Source organism: Polypterus senegalus, chromosome 10, assembly GCF_016835505.1.
Source record: "Polypterus senegalus isolate Bchr_013 chromosome 10, ASM1683550v1, whole genome shotgun sequence".
NCBI lineage: Eukaryota > Metazoa > Chordata > Cladistia > Polypteriformes > Polypteridae > Polypterus > Polypterus senegalus.
The window spans coordinates 36,561,613-36,583,775 of record NC_053163.1 but is presented as its reverse complement, the minus strand read 5'-3'; the positions used below and the strand labels follow the sequence as shown (position 1 = coordinate 36,583,775).

General features: G+C 43.9%; 1 protein-coding gene across 1 annotated transcript in view; it reads left to right on the top strand.

Moving 5' to 3' along the window:
- Positions 1-4,702: 4,702 nt before the first annotated feature.
- The window catches only part of LOC120538157 (collagen alpha-1(V) chain-like), a 52,960-nt gene continuing 35,499 nt past the window's right edge, over positions 4,703-22,163 (top strand). The window contains exons 1-4 of the mRNA XM_039767595.1: positions 4,703-4,897; positions 5,222-5,441; positions 5,527-7,896; positions 8,244-8,366. Of these exons, the coding sequence (XP_039623529.1) occupies positions 4,703-4,897; positions 5,222-5,441; positions 5,527-7,896; positions 8,244-8,366 (2,908 nt within the window). The remainder of the gene's footprint in view (positions 4,898-5,221; positions 5,442-5,526; positions 7,897-8,243; positions 8,367-22,163) is intronic.

Below are 22,163 nucleotides of genomic sequence, written 5' to 3'. Positions count from 1 at the left end.
ATTAGGGGTTTTCTCGCACCCTTGCACCCTTGGACACCACGTCAGACACCAGGTAAAAGTCCAATAATTATTTATTATAATAATTATGTGCACAAAGCACGCTCCTCTCCACAATACTCAATAAACAATCACAAATAACCAATAACAATCCTCCTAACTCCCAGACGCTTAGCCACCCTGCCTACCAACTCAGCTCCCCATCTGGGAGCTCCCACAGTCCTTTTATATTCCCTGACCCGGAAGTGTTCCCTATCTCCAGTCCATGTGATTCTCAATCACTTCCGGGTCAGGTAAAAGTTCTTTTCTTCAACCCGGAAGTCCATCGCTCTTCCTATGACGAACCTCTGGGTCACAGGGCATGAAGAAGCCCTCGGTCCTCCCTGCAGCTCCCTCCTGTGGCCCCCATGGCATCCAGCAGGGCTGTGCATAAAAACCACATTGTCCATGATGCCCTGCTGGTCTTCTGGGGACCTCCATGCTGCAAGGAGGACTCCACCTGGCGGCTTGGGGGTATTGGCTGGGATGAACGGACGGCCATATCTTACAATATATATATATATATATATATATATATATATATATATATATATATATATATATATATACTCACCTAAAGGATTATTAGGAACACCTGTTCAATTTCTCATTAATGCAATTATCTAATCAACCAATCACATGGCAGTTGCTTCAATGCATTAAGGGGTGTGGTCCTGGTCAAGACAATCTCCTGAACTCCAAACTGAATGGGAAAGAAAGGTGATTTAAGCAATTTTGAGCGTGGCATTGTTGTTGGTGCCAGACGGGCCGGTCTGAGTATTTCACAATCTGCTCAGTTACTGAGATTTTCACGCACAACCATTTCTAGGGTTTACAAAGAATGGTGTGAAAAGGAAAACATCCAGTATGCGGCAGTCCTGTGGGCGAAAATGCCTTGTTGATGCTAGAGGTCAGAGGAGAATGGGCCGACTGATTCAAGCTGATAGAAGAGCAACTTTGACTGAAATAACCACTGCTACAACTGAGGTATGCAGCAAAGCATTTGTGAAGCCACAGCACACACAACCTTGAGGCGGATGGGCTACAACAGCAGAAGACCCCACCGGGTACCACTCATCTCCATTATAAATAGGAAAAAGAGGCTACAATTTGCACAAGCTCACCAAAATTGGACAGTTGAAGACTGGAAAAATGTTGCCTGGTCTGATGAGTCTCGATTTATGTTGAGACATTCAAATGGTAGAGTCAGAATTTGGCGTAAACAGAATGAGAACATGGATCCATCATGCCTTGCTACCACTGTGCAGGCTGGTGGTGGTGGTGTAATGGTGTGGGGGATGTTTTCTTGGCACACTTTAGGCCCCTTAGTGCCAATTGGGCATCATTTAAATGCCACGGGCTACCTGAGCATTGTTTCTGACCATGTCCATCCCTTCATGACCACCATGTACCCATCCTCTGATGGCTACTTCCAGCAGGATAATGCACCATGTCACAAAGCTCGAATCATTTCAAATTGGTTTCTTGAACATGACAATGAGTTCACTGTACTAAAATGGCCCCCACAGTCACCAGATCTCAACCCAATAGAGCATCTTTGGGATGTGGTGGAACGGGAACTTCGTGCCCTGGATGTGCATCCCACAAATCTCCATCAACTGCAAGATGCTATCCTATCAATATGGGCCAACATTTCTAAAGAATGCTTTCAGCACCTTGTTGAATCAATGCCACGTAGAATTAAGGAAGTTCTGAAGGCGAAAGGGGGTCAAACACTGTATTAGTATGGTTAATCCTTTAGGTGAGTGTATATAAATAAAGTAAATATTACAAAGTGCAAAATATTAACAATTATTACCTTGTGCACTGTCTTATGTGTTAACAAATTGATTGCAGAGGAATCATTTGTTCACATGTCTGGCATTTCTCTAAAGCCACTTCTTGAATCTAAAATTAAAATTTTACACTGGAGTTGATTTAAAAAATAACCATCGACAATTCCTGTGTTATAGTGGTTATGTGTGGATTTTCATATCTGCATTATCAAAATTTCAGAATTAACAATTTTTGTTTTCCAAGAAATAAAGTTTTAATTGTATAAGGATAAAATGTGTAATTCTGTGTAAGATATTTTAATTATTAATATTATAATTAATATAGCTCATCAGTTTTGGCAGTTTGCTGTCTTAAGTTTGAAGTTAGAAGTCACAAGGAAAGTTAACTTAGTGGTGGAGATGAATGTCATGTTATCTGACTGAAATCATTTTTTTGAAAGCATTAGGCTTATATTCATATTGTTGAAAAATAAAGTAAATTAATAAACACAAACATTCATTTGTAAGAAACACTGTTTAGATTAAAATAAAGACGGGGAAACAATGTAACACATCATTAAACAATTACATTTGATTTAAAGCATTTACATTTAAAAGCACACCTGATCTGTCAAATTTAAGTTATTACAAAAGTAAGTCTTATCAGAAATATCACCATTCATTTTAGCAATTACCTCTTGTTCACAGCCACTGTTGGTGTCTAGGTTAGTCTGAAGTGGTCTTAAACACAAAAAAAATATTTAGTATCAATAATTGGCAATATGGCTACGGCTTTGATATTTAGTAGTAAATATGATAAGGTCATATCATGTAGTTGTATTACATGGGGCACCTCAACTCTGTCATCTACATCTAATCGTAGTATATGTTTTGTCAGTTCGGCTCTAGCAACCTATTAAAAGCGAAGGCTTGTCACTGAAAAAGAAAAATTACATTTTTATTAAATAAAAAATATCGTGCAAATAACACAATGCACCTGACAGCATTTATAAGAAGTCATGATTCCCTGTTTGCAGGAAAGATTAAACAAATAGCGTGTACATGCGACAATAATTTATGAAAATGAATAGATTGAAAAATTGTTTCGTACACTAACGCACTTTTACGTGCCTCTGCAGCTACTGCACAAACAAGCAAATACTACTTCTGTTTTGCTAGCCTAAATATCATAATAGACAAGTGGAATGATGTACGTGTATTAATTTCATGTGTTTGTACTTCAGGATTGCCAATACTCTGCCAAAATTTCTATAAAATGTGTAAACTGGTCATGACGCAAACACTCCCATACCCGCCATTATGTGTAATGTGCATTATGGGAATTGGTTTCCGTGGCAACACTAGTACACGAACAAGGACTTTCAAGTCTTAATGCTGAATGACCTTGTCCGCATTACGAGTCTTAACGCTCCGCAAGCGAATGTGCATTCCTGCATTGTGAATCTTAATTTTGGCATGCATCGCCCCTATAGACTAAAAAGAGGTATTTTCCATCCATTTGTTAATTTTTAAACCTTAATTCATATAACGATCACACACTGACACAACCTATTAAGGCACAAAAGAGCAACTCATGAAAACCGAGGGGATAACTTCGAAACCGCTTAGCTTTCATGTACCAACGTTTCAAAGGTAAATTAAAACAAAAATCGTTCATAACTAACGCTTTTCGATGTTAAATTAATGTTAATAAAGTGCAACTAAATTTATTAATGTAGTTAAAATACAGCAAATGCAAAGCTCCCCTAAGCTAATAAACACAAACACGTGCGGATTAAACACTTTCAAAGAATCGTTAAACTGCGAAGAGATAATTATTACCTTAATTTGTACAAAAAGTGTAGCCCGACGACGGTTATAAATAAGACCACGAAAGTCAGACCGATTGAAAAAGTTTTGGTTTCTCTATTGTTCCTTTTTGACTAATGCAGGCTAGAGAGGCGGAAAAAAAACATCAACCCACCACCAAACAACACAGCAACCAGCCTAGATGAGGCACAAATCTGCTCACTGTTAAGACGAGCGCCACAATATGTTACGGGAGAAGCCGGCGTTACCGCCGGGGCTTCCATTGGCTTGTCTGTTGCTGGCAAGCGCGGCTTTTTTTGCGGTGTCTGCCGATCGGCCGCCCTTTATGAACGAAACGGGTGTTTCTGCACGATGGAGTCCTGATACAAGAAAAGAAAGCTCTCGGCATGACGCCGGTAGTAGCTCCCCGGGACGGAAAAGTCTGTTATCTCTGGCTTGGTACAGTGCCTCAAACCTCCGAAGGTTAAACCATTTAAAAGGTACAACTAGTGTAGCAGACGATGAAAACACCCATATTTCTAGCCCTGATAAAATCGTGAAAGAGCCATTAGGCCCAAAGGCAAAAGTCTATAACTTTGAACAGAATTATGAACAGATGATGAAACTTCCACGAGAAATAGATGATGCAGAAATACAAACAGCTAGTAACTTAGATTGGAATGGCTTTGAAAATAAAAGATTTGAGGACGACACAAGAGAAGCCCGTTTAAATGTACATCAGGAAAGTAAATCTCTACCCGTTTCAAAAGTGGTTGCAGCGTCTGCCTTCCTGTCTCCGCAATCCCATGACCGTGGTAAACCCTTGAAAAGAAGCAAACCGTCTGGTAGGTTTTCTCTGCTGGATACTCGTCAGCGGCCGTCACCCAAGTCGGGTCCCGGACGCGCGGGCTCCCCCTCGGTTCCGGCCGCCGGTTTGCCTGGTGCGGGTTCTGCTGCGGGCCCCCCTTCGGTTCCGGCCGCCGGTTTGCCTGGTGCGGGTTCTGCCGCGGGCCCCCCCTCGGTTCCGGCCGCCAGTTTGCCTGGTGCGGGTCCCCCCTCGGTTCCGGCCGCCAGTTTGCCTGATGCAGGTTCTGCCGCGGGCCCCCCCTCGGTTCCAGCTGCCGCGGGTCCCCCCTCGGTACCGGCTGCCAATTTGCCTGCTGCGGGTTTGCCTGCCGCGGGCCCCCCCTCGGATCACAGTGCGGGTTTGCCTGGTGCAGGTTCCCCCTTGGGCCCCCCCTCGGTTCCGGCAGCTGTGGGCCCCCCATCAGATCCCGGTGCGGGATTGCCTGGTGTGAGTTTACCTGGTGCTGGTGTGCCTGGTGCGGGCTCCCCCTCCGATCCCGTTGGGGGTGTGCCTGGTGTGGGTTTGCCTGGTGCGGGCCCCCCCTCAGATCCTGTTGGGGGTGTGCCTGGTGTGGGTTTGCCTGGTGCGGGTTTGCCTGGCGCCGGCCCCCCCTCAGATCCCGTTGGGGGTGTGCCTGGTGTGGGTTTACCAGGTGTGGGTTTGCCTGGCGTGGGCCCCCCCTCAGATCCCATTGGGGGATTGCCTGGTGTGAGTTTACCTGGTGCTGGTGTGCCTGGTGCGGGCTCCCCCTCAGATCCCGTTGGGGGTGTGCCTGGTGTGGGTTTACCCGGCGCGGTCCCCCCCTCAGATCCCGGCACGGGTTTACCTGGTGCGGGTTTACCCGGCACGGGCCCCCCCTCCGATCCCGTTGGGGGTGTGCCTGGTGTGGGTTTACCAGGTGTGGGTTTACCCGATGCGGGCCCCCCCTCGAATCCCGGTGCGGGTTTACCCGATGCTGGCCCCCTCGGATCCCGGTGCGGGTTTACCCGATGCGGGCCCCCCTTCGGATCCTGGTGCGGGTTTGCCTGGCGTAGGCACCCCCTCGGGTCCCGGCATGAGTTTGCCTGGCACGGGCCCCCCCTCAGATCCAGCTGGGGGTTTGCCTAGTGCGGGTTTACCTGGCGCGGGTCCCCCCTCGGCTCCCGGCGTGGGTTTGCCTAGTGTGGGTTTACCCGGCGTGGGCCCCCCTTTGGATCCCGGTGTGGGTTTGCCTGGCGTGGGCCCCCCCTCGGGTCCCGCCGGGGGTTTGCCTGGAGCAGGCCCCCCCTCAGATCCCGCCGGGGGTTTGCCTGGAGCGGGCCCCCCCTCAGATCCCGCCGGGGGTTTGCCTGGAGCGGGTTTGCCTGGTGCGGGTCCCCCCTCGGCTCCCAGTGTGGGTTTGCCTGGTGCGGGTCCCCTCGGCTCCTGGCGTGGGTCTGCCTGGTGTGGGTTTACCTGGTGCTGGTGTTCCGGCAGCTGTGGGCCCCCCATCAGATCCCGGTGCGGGATTGCCTGGTGTGAGTTTACCTGGTGCTGGTGTGCCTGGTGCGGGCTCCCCCTCAGATCCTGTTGGGGGTGTGCCTGGTGTGGGTTTGCCTGGTGCGGGCCTCCCCTCAGATCCCGGCACGGGTTTACCTGGCGCAGGCCCCCCCTCAGATCCTGGTGCGGGTTTGCCTGGTGTGGGTTTACCTGGTGCGGGTTTGCCTGGTGTGGGCCCCCCCTCAGATCCCGTTGGGAGTGTGCCTGGTGTAGGTTTACCAGGTGTGGGTTTGCCTGGCGCGGGCCCCCCCTCGGATCCCGGTGCAGGTTTACCCGATGCGGGCCCCCCTTCGGATCCTGGCGCGGGTTTGCCTGGCGTAGGCACCCCCTCGGGTCCCGGCATGGGTTTGCCTGGTGCAGGCCCCCCCTCAGATCCAGCTGGGGGTTTGCCTAGTGTGGGTTTACCTGGCGCGGGCCCCCTCGCTCCCGCCGCGGGTTTGCCTGGAGCGGGCCCCCCCTTGGCTCCCGGCGCGGGTTTGCCCAGTGTGGGTTTACCCGGCGTGGGCCCCCCTTCGGATCCCGGTGCGGGTTTGCCTGGCGTGGGCACCCCCTCGGGTCCCGGCGCGGGTTTGCCTGGAGCGGGCCCCCCCTCAGATCCTGCCGGGGGTTTGCCTGGCGTGGGTTTGCCTGGTGCGGGTCTCCCCTCGGCTCCCGCCGTGGGTTTGCCTGATGCGGGTCCCCCCTCGGCTCCCGGTGCGGGTTTGCCTGGTGCAGGTCCCCCCTCAGATCCCGTCGGGGGTTTGCCTGGTGCAGGTTTACCCGGCGCGGGCCCCCCCTCAGATCCTGGTGCAGGTGTGCCTGGTGTGGGTTTGCCTGGCGAGGGCCCCCCTTCTGATCCCGGTGCAGGTTTGCCTGGTGTGAGTTTACCTGGTGCAGGTTTGCCTGGTGCAGGCCCCCCCTCGGATCCCGCCGGGAGTTTGCCTGGTGCGGGTTTACCTGTCGCGGGCCCCCCCTCTGATCCTGGTGCGGGTTTGCCCGGCGCGGGCCCCCCCTCTGATCCTGGTGCGGGTTTGCCTGGTTTGGGCACCCCCTCAGATCCCGGCACGGGTTTACCTGGTTCGGGCACCCCTGGTGCAGACCCCCCCTCAGATCCTGGTGCAGCCCCCCACCCCCATCAGACACCCAAGCCTGGCCACCCCTTGGATCCCCAACCGCAACTGACACCCAGGCCAGGCCACGGCCCTCATCCTACATCCAAGCCTGGCCACCCTCGGACCCCGTCCGCGACCGACACCCAGGCCGGGCCACGGCCCCCGTCCCCGACCGACACCCAGGCCGGGCCACGGCCCCGTCCGCGACCGACACCCAGGCCGGGCCACGGCCCCCATCATCCACCCAAGCCCAGCCACCCCTCGGGTCCTGGCACTGGCCACCCCTCAGGCCCCCATCTGCCACCTAAACCGGGCCACCCCTCGGGCCCCCATCCGCGACCTACACCCAGGCCGGGCCACAGCCCCCATCCACGACCGACACAAAAACCAGACCAAGGCCCCCATCCACCACCCAAACCGGGCCACCCCTCGGGCCCCCATCCGCCAACCAAGCCCGGCCACCCCTTGGATTACCGTCCGCGACCAAAACCCAGGCCCGGCCACCCCTTGGGTCCTGGCACGAGCCATGGCCCCCATCCGCCACCCAAGCTGGGCCACCCCTCGGGTCTCCATCCACGAGTGACACCCAGGCCGGGCCTCGGCTCCCATCCGCGACCAACACCCAGGCTGGACTACCCTTCAAGTCATGGCACTGGCCACAGACCCCATCCATCAAGGCCACCGTCCAAGCCAGAGACTGAAGATTCTTGTGAGAGTAGTGATCCACATTTCTTTTTGGAAACGCCATCTCCCTATGGAATTGGTGGTGACTTTGTTAGTGCTGGAGAGATGAATGCACTTTCACATCCACGACCTTCAGGTAGCTTATTTTAACTACAACTGGATTGTATAAATTGTTTAGTTCAATTGCACTAAACAGATGCTCTTAATGTTTGTAGGTTATCAATACCTTTCTGTTCATATAAGTTGCATTTTGATTTTTCTCAAATTTAAGCAATTCATAAAGGTGGAAGCCTGTCAGTTGTGTAAGTTTGCGGTGACACATTTGCCAAGGACATATTATTGTGAAGTTCTATGTTTAACCAATTAATTGAAAAGCTTGCTTTTATTGCTTCTGTGTGTTACTGTTTGCTTTTCGTGTCAAATATTCTGTCCAAACAAGGACTAAGCATTGCAACCAAAGTTAACAATCTAGACTGTCCGTAGGATGCCGGGTTCCTGATGAGATGCACATTCCTTGTGGTCCTGCTCATGTGACTCCTGAAGTTTGCCTCTCACTGGGCTGCTGTGCTGATATCCAGAAGGCGGTTTGCTTTTACCCCTTGGAAGGTATGACCAGCAACCAATTATTTGGACATTAACTGGAGGTTATGCAAATAAGACTTCTAGAAAAGTCACTCCAGGACAAGTGTGTGCTTGGTGTGATGCCTCAGACAAGCATTGAGCTTTCCCTCCCATTATCTTGACCTGACACTCTTATCTCTGAAATTAGATTAACAGCCTATCTACATCTGGTGGCTTTTGTTTCACTTATATGAATTATTTTTCATTCAACAGCTTGCACAAAAGACAGCAACTTTGTGTTTGTGGTTTATCGTAATTCAGCTTGGCCAGAGATCAATCTTCACACCTTGAGAGTTGGTCAGGAGGCATGTCATCCCTTGGTGCTGACTGAAGACTTTGCCATCTTCAAGTTTGGGTTGGGAGAATGTGGAACAAGTGTGTTTGTAAGTAATGGATATTTGCTGGATGTTATACTAATAAAAATCCAGTTCATTAGTGAGAAGTGCAAATGCTTTTTAACTATATGTACAGAAACCTGCATAATGAGTTAAGTGACCCAAAGCCCTCATCATTCTCTTTGCATATTGAGGGATTTATAACAATCCTGCCTTGGCAGTGCAGACCTTTCAACCCTGTTTTGGTTCCCCGGTTCACTTGGCTCATTCCTGTTTGAGTTAAAGTGAGCTGCTAGCAAGCTACAGGTTTGTGTGAAACATGAATTAAAGTGGGCTACTGTGTCAGAAATAGACCTGTATTGTATATTCCAAGTCTAAAGTCTAGATCGTCTACTGCCAGTAAGGTTAGCCGTGGCAACTTCTACATTTGTGTATATCTAAAACAGATTTCTTCATACATCATGCCTACATTTCTTCAGTCTTATTTTCATCCTTTATCAACTGCTTGTCTGTGTACCCTACCTTTTTAGAAATTAACTAAATTTCCCCCTTACCACCAAGGTTGGCGGGTATATAAAAGAGGAAGAGTAACCTAAAATTACAGGCTTCATTCTTAATGCAGAACAAACTGCATGAACACTGAAGGCATTGGTATTTGTTACTTTTTTCCAGCATGTTACTTTTCAATATGACCTTTACTTGTTGTAGTATAGGGCTAGTGTTTGAAAACTTTGCTTGTTGATAGAATATATATATATATATATATATATATATAATTTTATTTTTTTTTTTGCTGTTGCAATACAGGAAATAGGATCCACAAGCCTCTTTATTGCAGAAGTACTGGGCACTGTTGTCACTTACAGCCAGACATTTGGTGAAATAAGTCGGGAGTTTCCTTACAAGTAAGTCTTGGTTTGCCCACATGCTGGTGCTTTGTCCTGCCTATTGCCATCTTGGTCTGTATTTTAATAGAAACCAAATGAATGAGGTACACAATGTAAATCTAATTTTGAAGAGGTTTAATGTATTGGTTCCTTTGAAGCTGGAATTCTTAAGTGCAAGATCAATTATGTACTGACAATTTGCCTTGGTTAGTAGTCTGCCATATGAAGGTTAGCTGTGTTACTAGCAGGATGGAATAGGCTTTATTAAATCTATCGCTGAAAGTTCATAAACTGAAATAACTGCTTTAAAATGTCTTTCTAAAGTTTCAAGATGCAATGCAGCTATTCAGAGGGCAGCCTTGTCAGTTTGGGCTACATAGTGAAGAGTTTGCCACCACAGTCTTTGGTGTCCCATCCCATAGACCCAGGGATTCAGCTGAGAGTGGCTAAAGGTAAGACTTGCATCTGGAGGAAGAATATGGAAAGTAGCTTGATACCCCAACCCCCCCCCACCAAAGTATTCTGGGGTTAATAGGTTGAAACATGAAGTGTCTGAATCCTGTGATATTCCTGCTGGTGCTTGAATTACTAATACTCTATTTGGTTCATTTCAGATAAATGTTACACCCAGTACTATCCAGAAACTGGTCTCCCCTTAAGATTATTGCTAGGTTCTAGTCTGTATCTGGAGTTGTGCCTACTCAATCCTCCTGATCCAGATGCAAAGCTACTGGTGAACTACTGCATTGCTTATCCAAGGTCTTCAGAAGCAGCCTGGGTGCTGATCTACAATGGGTGAGGTTACAAAATGGATTTTTCCTCCTTCCACTGGAGCTAGGCAGAAGATATTTTAATGTTTCCTATTTTTGTAAAGATCCAAGTTCATCATTTTGTTTCAGTCTGACCGACTTGTCTTGTCTCCACTAAAGGGATGCAAAATTATCAAAGGAGGTCCTTAATGTCCCACTTTAGTCCTATTTTCCTTTTACTTAAAATTCAGTAGTTAGAAACCAGGAATTCCAACAAACCAGTCAAATGTAAGGACATTTGCTGTATTTGGCACACAATACCAGGCTTTCTTGGGACACTACATATTTGTAGTGTTTAGATGTAAATGCATAATGTTTTGCCATGAGCCTCATTACAAATGGATATAAGACTTAGACTCTACCTAAAAGTGATTTGACAAAATGGTTATGATGTGAATATTAATGTACAGTATACTTAGTTGATGCTAAGGAAATAGCATTTGTGCATTGTGAATGTTCATATTTGGAATCTGCATTTCCATCACTTTGATTGTGGCTCAGTTGGTAAGATTCGGTGTCTAGTAGCCCAGATTACAACTCTTGGGTATTTGTGCGACTGCTATAGGGCTATTGGATCTCAGTGAGCAAAGATCTAGAAGACCTGAAGCAGATACAATAGTTCAGGAAATTTGTATGACTGTGTGACCTGCTCCCATTTGATACCTGTGGTTTTTAAAATCCCTTTTCAGTTGTCCCAACACCCTGGACCCTTCACCTTCACATCTACGGAAGTCTCCACACAATCATTGCCGGAGATTTGAGATAAAAACCTTCCAATTTGTGGACCGTAGAACAAAAGCATATTTGGATGAAGAGGTGAGTCTTTAGGGATTGGAGCTATGCATCTGTCTACTGCTTGATACAGATTTAACTCAAGTGGTGCATATTTTAAACATGGCTTCATTTCCCTTTTCAGATTTACATCCTCTGTTCTACAGAGATCTGCTCCCCTGTTGAGACTAGATGTGATGGTGCTTGCTTTGATCATGCAGGTAGATTCCCACTGAAAAGTAATTTACAACTTTAAAAATAATCCTATCAGCCAAGTGCAGCTTCTAGGAGCTGATGAATTTGATGCCAAGTATGGTGAAACAAGTTTTCCTTTTTTTTGAACATTAAAGATTATAGTTGAAATGTCTCGGTCAAAATACTAAGCTGCTTAAAAGCTGGGGCTGGTGAACATGTGAGGACCACCTAACCAGATGCAGGATTTGATGCTGGGATACTGAATCTGACCAGATTCTCAGTACTGCAACACAGTGCAATCCAGCTTCTCATATGCACTTGTACATGCATTTCACTTCATTCTTGGCATTTAGTTCCACTACTACCAAGCGTTAAATCCAGCTACCTTTTGATAACTCTCTAAATATAATTGTAGGACTAAAGACAGTAGGACTACTGCATAATTGAGATTCTTTTTGTCAGGGTTACATGTGTCCAGACTACTTGAGGAGGAGCAGCAGCATTCTACCGAGCATATAAAAGGGGTGAGTATTGAAGTTGCATTAACAGACTAGACTGTAACAGTTGACTAAAATATTAATTTTCCCCTCTAGTCTATTTTTGTAATGTACCGTGATGAACAAATGGCTTTATGGTTGAACTGCACATTTGGCAGGTGTTAAAAGTTCCTGCTTATGAAGTCTGTTTTGCTATATTATTGTAGAAGCTATTTGCTTGTCATATTCCCAGTTCTTTCTAGGATGAAGGACCATGCATGCTATAGATGTGCTTGAGAAAGTTTTGAATCTGACAAATGCATTTTCTTTTTGCTCCAGATCTGATCATCTGTGGTGATGCAAGTTACTGGTTTGTGTTCAAGATCTAAATGTATTGATTTGAAACTTCATCTAAATAAACATTTTTATACCTATGTTTGTTGTCCTTGAACAGTGTGGATTATTGGGTAGAATTACTGGCTTAGTTCCAGCATCAATAGTCGAATATTTTTCCCATAGACCTGATCTATCCCCCCAAAATCTGTTACAGTATATATCCATTGTGAGAGTGGGCCCCTCCAGGTTTTTGTACTGTTTTTAATGTTTACTCAAGCATGTGACAAATAGAGAGTTTAAGCAGGTGGGGGGACCAGTCCTCCTTTGAAGCTACAGTGAAGACACTTTAAGGTTTAATCTCATGCAGTACCATTTCGTTCCAAGTGTCCATTAAATCTTCAGGCTTGGTTTAAAGAACTGCAGAAAACTTCAATGGATGCACTTGTTCTAGGGCCTCCATTGTTAAGAGTGTCACTACAGGTTGAATCTCCTAATGAAATTAATTTGATTTAGTCTATTTGGACTTAAACTATTTTACTCAAAAGGCCCATCAACAGAACTTTTGGATTTAAAAGGTGGGGCTCTGAACCAATAGTCTACAATCTTTAGGCTGCAAAGAAAGCCAGCACTTGGATCTTTTAATACTCTCCAGCAGGCACTAACTTCCCTAGTTTATTTCCATGCAACCCACTAATCTAGCAGATGCAACATCTGAGTTAACTTCAGCCATTCTTGTTGCCATGGATAGCCAAGGACCTGGAAAGGGGAGAGATTGTTTCAATGCAGAGCAATAACCTTTAAGGGCAAAATGTGTGAATGCAAATGCTTAACTCTTAACTTGACCAGAGTATTCTGTGGAATATAGTGTAAACTTGGTATACTTAAGACTATTTGCCTACTTGTCAGAGGCAGCATTCCCAAAAGCAGTTAGTCCCCATCAGAGGAATTAGCAGCTTTCCAGATTGACCAGTTTCCATGCTGAAAAGTGCACTGGGGACAGTTTGAGGTAGAACTGCAATTGAAACAAAGTCCCACAGGGGACAAATTAACCACATCACAAGTCCATTGTGGTACAAATTGTATACTTGATTTGTACAAGTATCAATCTTTCAGACAATTTTTTTTTATTTATTTTTTATAAATGGGACATGTCAGTAGACAAGTTAAAAGATAAATGCATCAGTTGGCTTTCCTTCTCTGGCTTATCTACTCCAGATGTCTGCAGGAGTGTAACAGCACTTTGTCACTGTAGCATACTTTTTTTTTGGTTCATTAGATCCAATCAGTGAGTGTCTAGGAGTTTTCTAAGTCTCTAAAACAGTTCTTTACCTTTCTCCTACCAAACCCCAGTAATACTTTCTCATTAGCACAAGAAAGAAAACTAAGCAGCAATCCATAACAAAAGTGAGCAATATAATGAGCATAACTGGAAATAAAAAAAAAAAAAAGAGTGGGCTATGTGAGTGTTAGTGAAAATCTTTGGTCAGGTATGCTACCAAAAAGCCAAGACCTTTGACTTAAAAGATCAACCACAGGTGGAATGTAGGTGCATGACCTAAAATGTGCAGCAGCGATGGGCAGCCTCCTGGTGGTTTATTTAATCTGTCACTTTGTCTTGAAGATAAATGTGCAGGTTGTAGACGTTACATTTCAACTGTAAGATTTGTTTGTTGATTAGTGTGATCCAAGAGTAAATTTGATTACATTATACTACTGTGTCCTTATTCCTATTGTGGTTAGGCAGCTCTTATTTTAAGAGCAATTTCATTTAACTTTATTAGAGCTACCGTGACTATGATTGGTGTATTCCTGTCAAAGCTCTGCCACTCCACTTGAGTTAACAAAATGGGAAGATCAGTTCTGAAAGTATGCAGAATAAGGAAAAGGGACAGGACAAGGAGGTATATGGTATGATGAGTCATGCTTATTCCAACTTTTTGGTTCTACCAAAGACAATTAGAGTAAGTCATGTTGGGTAACCAAGCATTACTTAGCTTGTCCTGTGCTCGGCTAAAGATGAAACTTGGTATAATGTTGTAGTTTGAAAGATCATGAACTTTCTATTCAATGAGAAACAACCTTGGACAGAGATTCTGACTTTCAACATATCTATTGCTGCCATACTCTTTAGCATGCTGTTTTTTAATTTCTGTTCATTACAAAATGGTACAATAAGTTACATAGCCATCTGCACTCTATTTTCTATGGGCAATCTTCTGGGTGCAGACCAAGTGGTGAATACTGTATAAGGGATCCATCAAAGTTAAGGATGTATTAAAGATCATCCAAATGGACTACAGAGAAGCTTGGAATGCCAGCCAGCACTTGTTAATTGAGATGTTCAAAGTTGACCAAGGTTTCACAATCCAAAAGGCATGACCATGAAATGCCACAAGCTTCAAATAATGGAAAAATAATCTTCCTTCTTGCCTTAGTAGCTAAAGCAAATGGCAGGTAGCCACTCTAAGTCCTGCGAGCTGAACCAGCTAAAGACGCTAATGTCATTCAAGAGTTAGGATAAGCGTTTGGCTCTGTAACAATGGTCAGCTGGCTGTAGTCCATGTGCAAAGCTATCAGCTTTGTGTAAATAGGCTAACATTTTTCTTACAGTAACTAGGACTGCTCCAAACACTCAATAAGGGATCAATCATATCTACTACTGAGCGAGCGAGCGGAAGCAGAGAGCGGATCAGCGAGCGGCGGCGTCTCCCACAGGCACGTAGCCCTTAGAAAGCACCCGAGCAAGTTCACCTGAGGTAAAGCCGGCAGCTGACCAGTAGAAATAACCGGCAGTGAGAAATTAAAGTCGATCGCTTAGCGGGTGGTGGAAACTTAAAGCGACGGTGATTCAGCTCAACACGGAAAGCGCAGAAGCACCTATAAAAACGGCAAAGATGACTTCAACATTTAATGTAAGTTCTATCTGCTCTCTGCCCATCGAGGGCACGTTTATATGTTGTGTGTCCTGCAGTATGTACAGCTCAGGTTTTCCGGCCGACAGTGCAGATAGCTTCACCTGCCAAAAATGTTTAGTTAATTTAGAGTTGGTCGGGAAAATACGCGAATTGGAGGACCGCGTTAGGAATCTGATAGCGATTAGGCAAACCGAAAATTGGATCGACTCGGTTTGTTTAGACAATTCGGCTACATCTGATTCGCTTCAGTCTCTCCAGGTCCCACTGTAGTCAGTGCGAGGCCGAAATCAGCAGCACCAATTCAGCCACAGGGCGAGTGGGTAACAGTAAGACGGGGGTCTAAGAATCCAAAATTTAGTCCCCCAGCACCCAGGTCACCAATTCGGACCCAGAACAGGTTCTCAGCTCTCCGCAGCGCGCCTGTGGAAACTGAGAATAATAAAGTGCTCATAATTGGCGATTCCATAGTGCGGAATGTTAGAATTCCAAACTATGTTAAACCAGCAGTTAATGTTAAGTGCCTTGCAGGGGCCAAGATTTCTGGCATAAAGGCCGCATTGGACCGTGTTGCCGACGATGAAGTATCTACCTTATTGCTGCATGTCGGCACTAATGATATTTATTTACAGCAATCTGAGGTATTAAAGCGGAACTTCATCTCTCTATGCACCAAAGCTAAAACAAAATGTCGGAATTTAATTGTATCTGGTCCCTTACCAAGATTGTATAGAGGGATGTGATTTATAGCAGATTGCATTCCTTTCACTGCTGGCTAGAAACCTGGTGTGCAAATAAAAGCATAGCATTTGTGAACAATTGGGATGATTTTTGGGAAAGGCCTGGATTTTTCAGAAGAGATGGTCTTCATCCTAACTGGAGGGATCTTATGTATTATCCCAAAATATGGCAGCAAAACTGCCTGGTTGACTGATTAGAGCACCATCCAGGCCGCAGTCATGTGATCTTAAATCACAGGCTGTTGTTTATCCCACCTGTTATTTTCCTGAAGCTGTTACCCATAATCCCTGTTGTGGGGCATCCAGTAAATTTAGTCTTGAACAAACCATAAATTAATTGATAACCAAAAATAAGGTGTATAATTAGACCAAGGGATAAAACCAGACACTCCACCAGGGGCATCTGTAATAGAAATTTAATTCAAATTAAAACAAAAATATATCAGCAGTTCAGAAAGAACCATGCAGTTTTAAATGCTGTTTATTGAACATTCGCTCTCTTGGCACTAAAGCTGTTTTGGTAAATGATATATATTAAGTACAAAATCTGATCTGTGTCTTCTTACTGAAACCTGGCTTAGTAAATGTGACACTGTCCCCTAGCTGAGGCGTCACCAGATGGATACTCGTTCCTTCATAAGTCTAGAGATTCTGGTCGAGGAGGAGGCCTTGGAATAATTCATTGTAACAAAATGCAAATCACTCCTAAAAATTTAGGCAACTTTACATCCTTTGAGGCATTCATTTTAAATATTAAAACAGATTCCAACACAATTATAGTGCTAGTCTACAGACCACCAGGGCCATATTCATTGTTAATGACTGAATTTAGCAACCTTCTGTCTGATTTGGCTATAAATTATGATCACGTAGTTCTGATGAGGATTTTAATGTACACATTGATGTGGAAACTGACACTTTTAGCAAATGTTTTACTTATTTGTTAAATTCAGTAGGATTTTGTCAGATTGTCAAAGGTCCAACTCATAATCATAACCATACATTAGATTTAATTATAACTTACAAAGTTGAAATTCAAAATTTAAATATTACTCCATTAAATGTAGTTATTTCCGATCACTTCTTAATTACGTTTGATTTAGTTCTGCCCATGCCAGCACTCGCAGATTAAAACAAAGACAGTGCGACATCTAGATTGTAATTCTGCTTCAAAATTTATAGATACCTTGAGTAAGTCGAGTGTAATTGTGGAAAACCATTTAGATCAGTTAACATCAAATGTAAACGTGGAAAACAATTTAGATCAGCTAATATCACATTATAATGTGACCTTGAGAGATGCTCTGGACACAGTGGCTCCCCTAAAAACAAAAGTGATCAAAGCACATAGAAACTCTCCCTGGTTTAATGAAAATACTCGAGCTCTTAAATTAGAGTGTCGAAAACTGGAGCGCAGATGGAGAACAACAAAGCTACATGTCTTTCAAATTGCATGGACAGAGAGTGTAATAAATATAAAAAGGCCCTCTTTAAAGCTCGCTCAGAATACTATTCTACATTAATAGATAGCAATAATAAAAATCCTAGGGTACTTTTTAGAGCAGTGGCTAAATTAACAAATGGGAATTCAGATCAACAGTGCAAAATACCAACAGATATTAGCAGTACAGACTTTATGAACTTCTTCAATGAGAAAATTAAAAATATAAGATCCCAGATCTCAGCATCACAGTACAAACCAAATACTAGCTTAGCAGACCCTGTGCACATTGCATTCAGCACTTTAATAATTTTAATCCTGTAACTCACAGGAAGTCTTAACTTTAATTACTAAAATGAAGCCCACTACTTGTTCCCTAGATCCAGTGCCAACAAAACTAGTAAAAGTGCAATGGATGTTCTTGCAGCCTATTCTAACATTATCAATAGTTCATTACTGCATGGCACAGTACCTGATGCACTAAAAGTGTCAGTCATTAAACCTTTACTTAAAAAGTCAGACCTAGACCCACACATACTAAATAACTATAGGCCTATTTCAAATTTACCATTTCTCTCTAAAATACTAGAAAAGTAGTCGCCAGTCAGCTTCAGTCACACCTTACGCATTACAATTTATTTGAGAAATTCCAGTCTGGCTTTCGCACTGGTCATAGTACAGAAACGGCACTAACACGGGTTGTAAATGACATTCTGATATCCTCTGATGAAGGAAATTCCACTGTAATTATGTTGTTGGACTTAAGTGCAGCATTTGACACCATTGACCATTCTATTTTACTGCACAGGCTAGAAAACGATGTTGGGCTTACAGGCCCGTGCTCGCTTGGTTCAGTTCTTATTTATCAAATCGATTCCAGTATGTACAGAAATGTGCAGACAGTACTCCATCATTATACACAGAAGTTCAATATGGTGTCCCGAGGGCTCAGTACTGGGACCTTTACTGTTTTCACTTTACATGCTTCCACTGGGATCTCTCATTAGGAAACATAATGTTAATTTTCACTGTATGCAGATGACACCCAGTTATACCTTTCATTTAAATCAAATGAAGTTTCTCCGATGTTGTCTTTAATTAGTTGTGTTAGTGAATTAAAGGAATGGATGAATGAGAACTACTTGTCTTTAAATACAGATAAAACAGAGATGTTAATTGTTGGAGGGAATGACGCTGATCACAGCAATATTTTGTCATCATTTAACTCAGTTGGAATCCCAATTAATTTTACTGAATCAGCCCGCAATCTAGGAGTTATCTTTGACTCTAGCATGTCATTTAAAGCGCATATTACAAAGTCGTCCAAAACATGTTTTTCCATCTTAAAAATATTAGGAAATTAAGGCTTTCTAAATAAACAGGATTGTGAGAAATTAATTCATGCATTTATCTCTAGTAGGATTGACTACTGCAATGCGGTGTTCACTGGCTGGTCAAACTGTTCTCTATACAGCCTCCAGTTAATCCAAAATGCGCTGCAAGAATTATTACAAGAACAAGAAAATATGAACACATAACCCCAGTTCTTAAATCTTTACACTGGCTCCCAGTTAAGTTTAGGGCAGATTTCAAAATCCTCCTTTTAACATATAAAGCATTAAATGGCCAAGGTCCGCTTACTTGTCTGAACTTATCATGACTTACAAACCTGAGCGCACATTAAGATCTCAAGATGCCGGTCTGCTTAGGATTCCAAGGATTAATAAAATAACAGTGGGAGGTCGAGCTTTTAGTTACAGGGCCCCTAAACTGTGGAATGGTCTTCCTGCTTCCATAAGAGATGCCCCTTCAGTCTCAGCCTTTAAATCCCGGCTGAAGACTCACTACTTCAGTTTAGCATATCCTGACTAGAGCTGCTGATTAACTGTACATACTGCATCTCTGTTGTTAGTCATTAGCACTATAACATAAGTAACATGATAATTATATTTGAATACTAACCCTCACCTATTCTGTTTCTTTTCTCGGTACCCAAATGTGGCCATTGGTGCCACGCCCACCTGCCAAGTTGTTTGCCTGCCTATGGTAAAGTCATCCCTGATGGAGGATCACAGGAATCATGGGAAAGAGGGGTCCTTTCATCGGAGCAACGTTTCAGCCGTGGCATGGCCAAATGGAGATGCAGCTAGATGGATGAGGTCTCCAGGACACTAAAAATATCCAAACCTAATTATGTCATATCATCTACTGTTAAACCGTAATTCTAAAATTTTTATTATGCTGTCTTAAGGAATTGTTCTGTTGTGTATATTGTATTGTATTGACCCCCTACTTTTGACACCCACTGCACGCCCAACCTACCTGGAAAGGGGTCTCTCTTTGAACTGCCTTTCCCGAGGTTTCTTCCATTTTCCCTACAAGGTTTTATTGGGAGTTTTTCCTTGTCTTCTCAGAGAGTCAAGGCTGGGGGGCTATCAAAAGGCAGGGCCTCTTAAAGCCCATTGCGGCACTTCCTGTGTGATTTTGGGCTATACAAAAATAAACTGTATTGTACTACTGCCATTTCCCAGAACTTTACTATCTGGTGAGTAGCAGGCAGTGTAGGCACTGTCAGTTTTGTTGCAGTCATCACTAGCAGCATAAACCTCTAAGTGCTTCTCTGGGAGATGGCAAAACTATACTTATTTTACAAAATAATCTGTACTGCATTGCCTTTAAATTGTAACCGCCATACTTGTAATCACAAATAGAGGCAGTGTAGTCGTGCATTCAGGTGTTAGTGCTGTCCTTTAACTTTGCTGTGCTGGTTGACAATTGCACTGAGTGGAGACATTGATGTGGGCCAGGTAGAAACCTGGATATTGATGGCATGACGGCCATGGGAATGGCTTGATCCCAGCAACAGGCACAATGTTCCCTCCTCGAAATCCAGGACCACTCTTTATACTGCTAAAAACAATTTGCCCCTAAGATACACCGGCTCAACACACAGGCCAATTAGAACTTGTGGTATAAGTAGAACTGCCTGATTGTAATCCAGAGGCCACCTTAAAACCAGTCCTCAGAAAAACAGAGGTAGTGATGGTTGGGGACTCAGTCATTAGGGGGATTGCAGCACAGGTTTGCTCCAGTGATAGTCTCTCATGGTATGTTGCCTTCCGGGTGCACAGGTGGGTGACCTCCCTGTAAGGGTGGATAGGCTGTTGGCCAAAGCAGGGGTGGATCCAGTTGTCATTGTCCATGTTGGAAAAATAACATAAAGAAGGTGTAGTCTGTCAGTTCTGCAATCCAAATTTAAAAAAAAGGGTAGAATTAGGTGCCAGGAGAATTGGGTACCAGTCTGAGGAGCAGAACTGACAAGGTAGTCTTCTCTGAATTTCTGCCTAGGCCCGCGCGCCAGTCCAGATAACATGAGATCAGATGGCTTAACACGGGACTGAAATTGCGGTGCAGGGTAGAAGGGTATAGGTTTGTGGGGCACAGGGACTCCTTTTGGAACAGATGGGACCTGTTCTACCGTGATGGGTTACATCTGAACTGGAGGGGCACTAATGTGTTGGGGACACATATGAGTAGGCTAGTTGAGGATTGTTTAAACTAGGAAATAGGGGGTCAGGGAGTTTAAGACAGGTCAAGTTTAGAACTGTACATGGTGGAACAAACACTAGTGTGACAATAAAAACGCATAGTAAAGTAAATTCTAACCCAATGTTTAAATCTAAATGTAAAAGGAGTCACACATTAAAAATAGCTTGTCTTAATGCTAGAAGAATCAAAAATGAAACAAGCGAGTTGTATGTAGAGGAGCATAATTATGATATTTTAGCAATAACAGAAACCTGGCTAAATAACAATGATGAAGATGAGTATAACATGGAGGGATACACACTTTTTAGGAAGGATAGGCAGAACAGAAAAGGAGGTGAGGTTGCTGTTTTTGTCAAACAGAATTTAAACGCAAGTCCTCTTCAGTTGTGGCTTCACCTGTAAAGCATTAGGGAAAGAGGCCTTACTTTAGGAGTTTGTTATAGTCCGTCCAATGCAGACACAGTAACTTCAACACACATTTTTAGTAATACTGTATTAAAAAAGCAAGTTTACTGGGGGATATTATAACTCTCCAAATATTAACTGGGATAATCTTGCAAATAGCAGAGCACAAGGAGTTTTAAGAAGAAATCAGTGGCTGTTCTTTAACACAGTATGTTAAAACATGAATGTAGGGTGAAGTCTGTCTAGATTTAGTACTTTGTAAAATTCAGGATAGAATTGAGGGTGTAGAGGTGATTGAACCACTAGGTTCAAGTGACCATAATATAATACAGTTCTCAGTGTCTTATAAGTCAAACACCCCAGAAATATTATCATTGGATACAGAAAAAGCATTTGACATGATTGAATGGAAATACGTTTTCACTATATTGGAGAAATTTGGGTTTGGCTCGAACATTTGTGCATGGATCAAATTACTGTATACCAATCCAGAAGCTTCAGTTTGTATTAACAACATTTGTTCAGAATACTTTAAACTAGAATGTGGTACCAGACAAGGATACTCCTGATCACCACTGCTATTTGCAATCATCATTGAATCACTGGCGGTTCACTTTCGAAATTCTTATCAGATAAAGGGGATATTCAGAGAAGGACTAGAACAGAAAATTTCTCTATATGCAGATGATATACTGTATATATCAGACCCACAAAATTATGTGCCTGCAGTCTTAACAGCATTTACAGAATTTCAAAAGGTCTCTGGTCTCAGAATTAATTTGAATAAAAGTTAATCTTTCCAGTGAATTCTCAAGCACACACTATTAGATTGGACACCTTCCCTTTTATCATTGCAGATCAGTTTAAATACCTAGGGGTAATAATCACAAGTAAACATAAAGCTCTTTATCAACAAAATTTTGCTG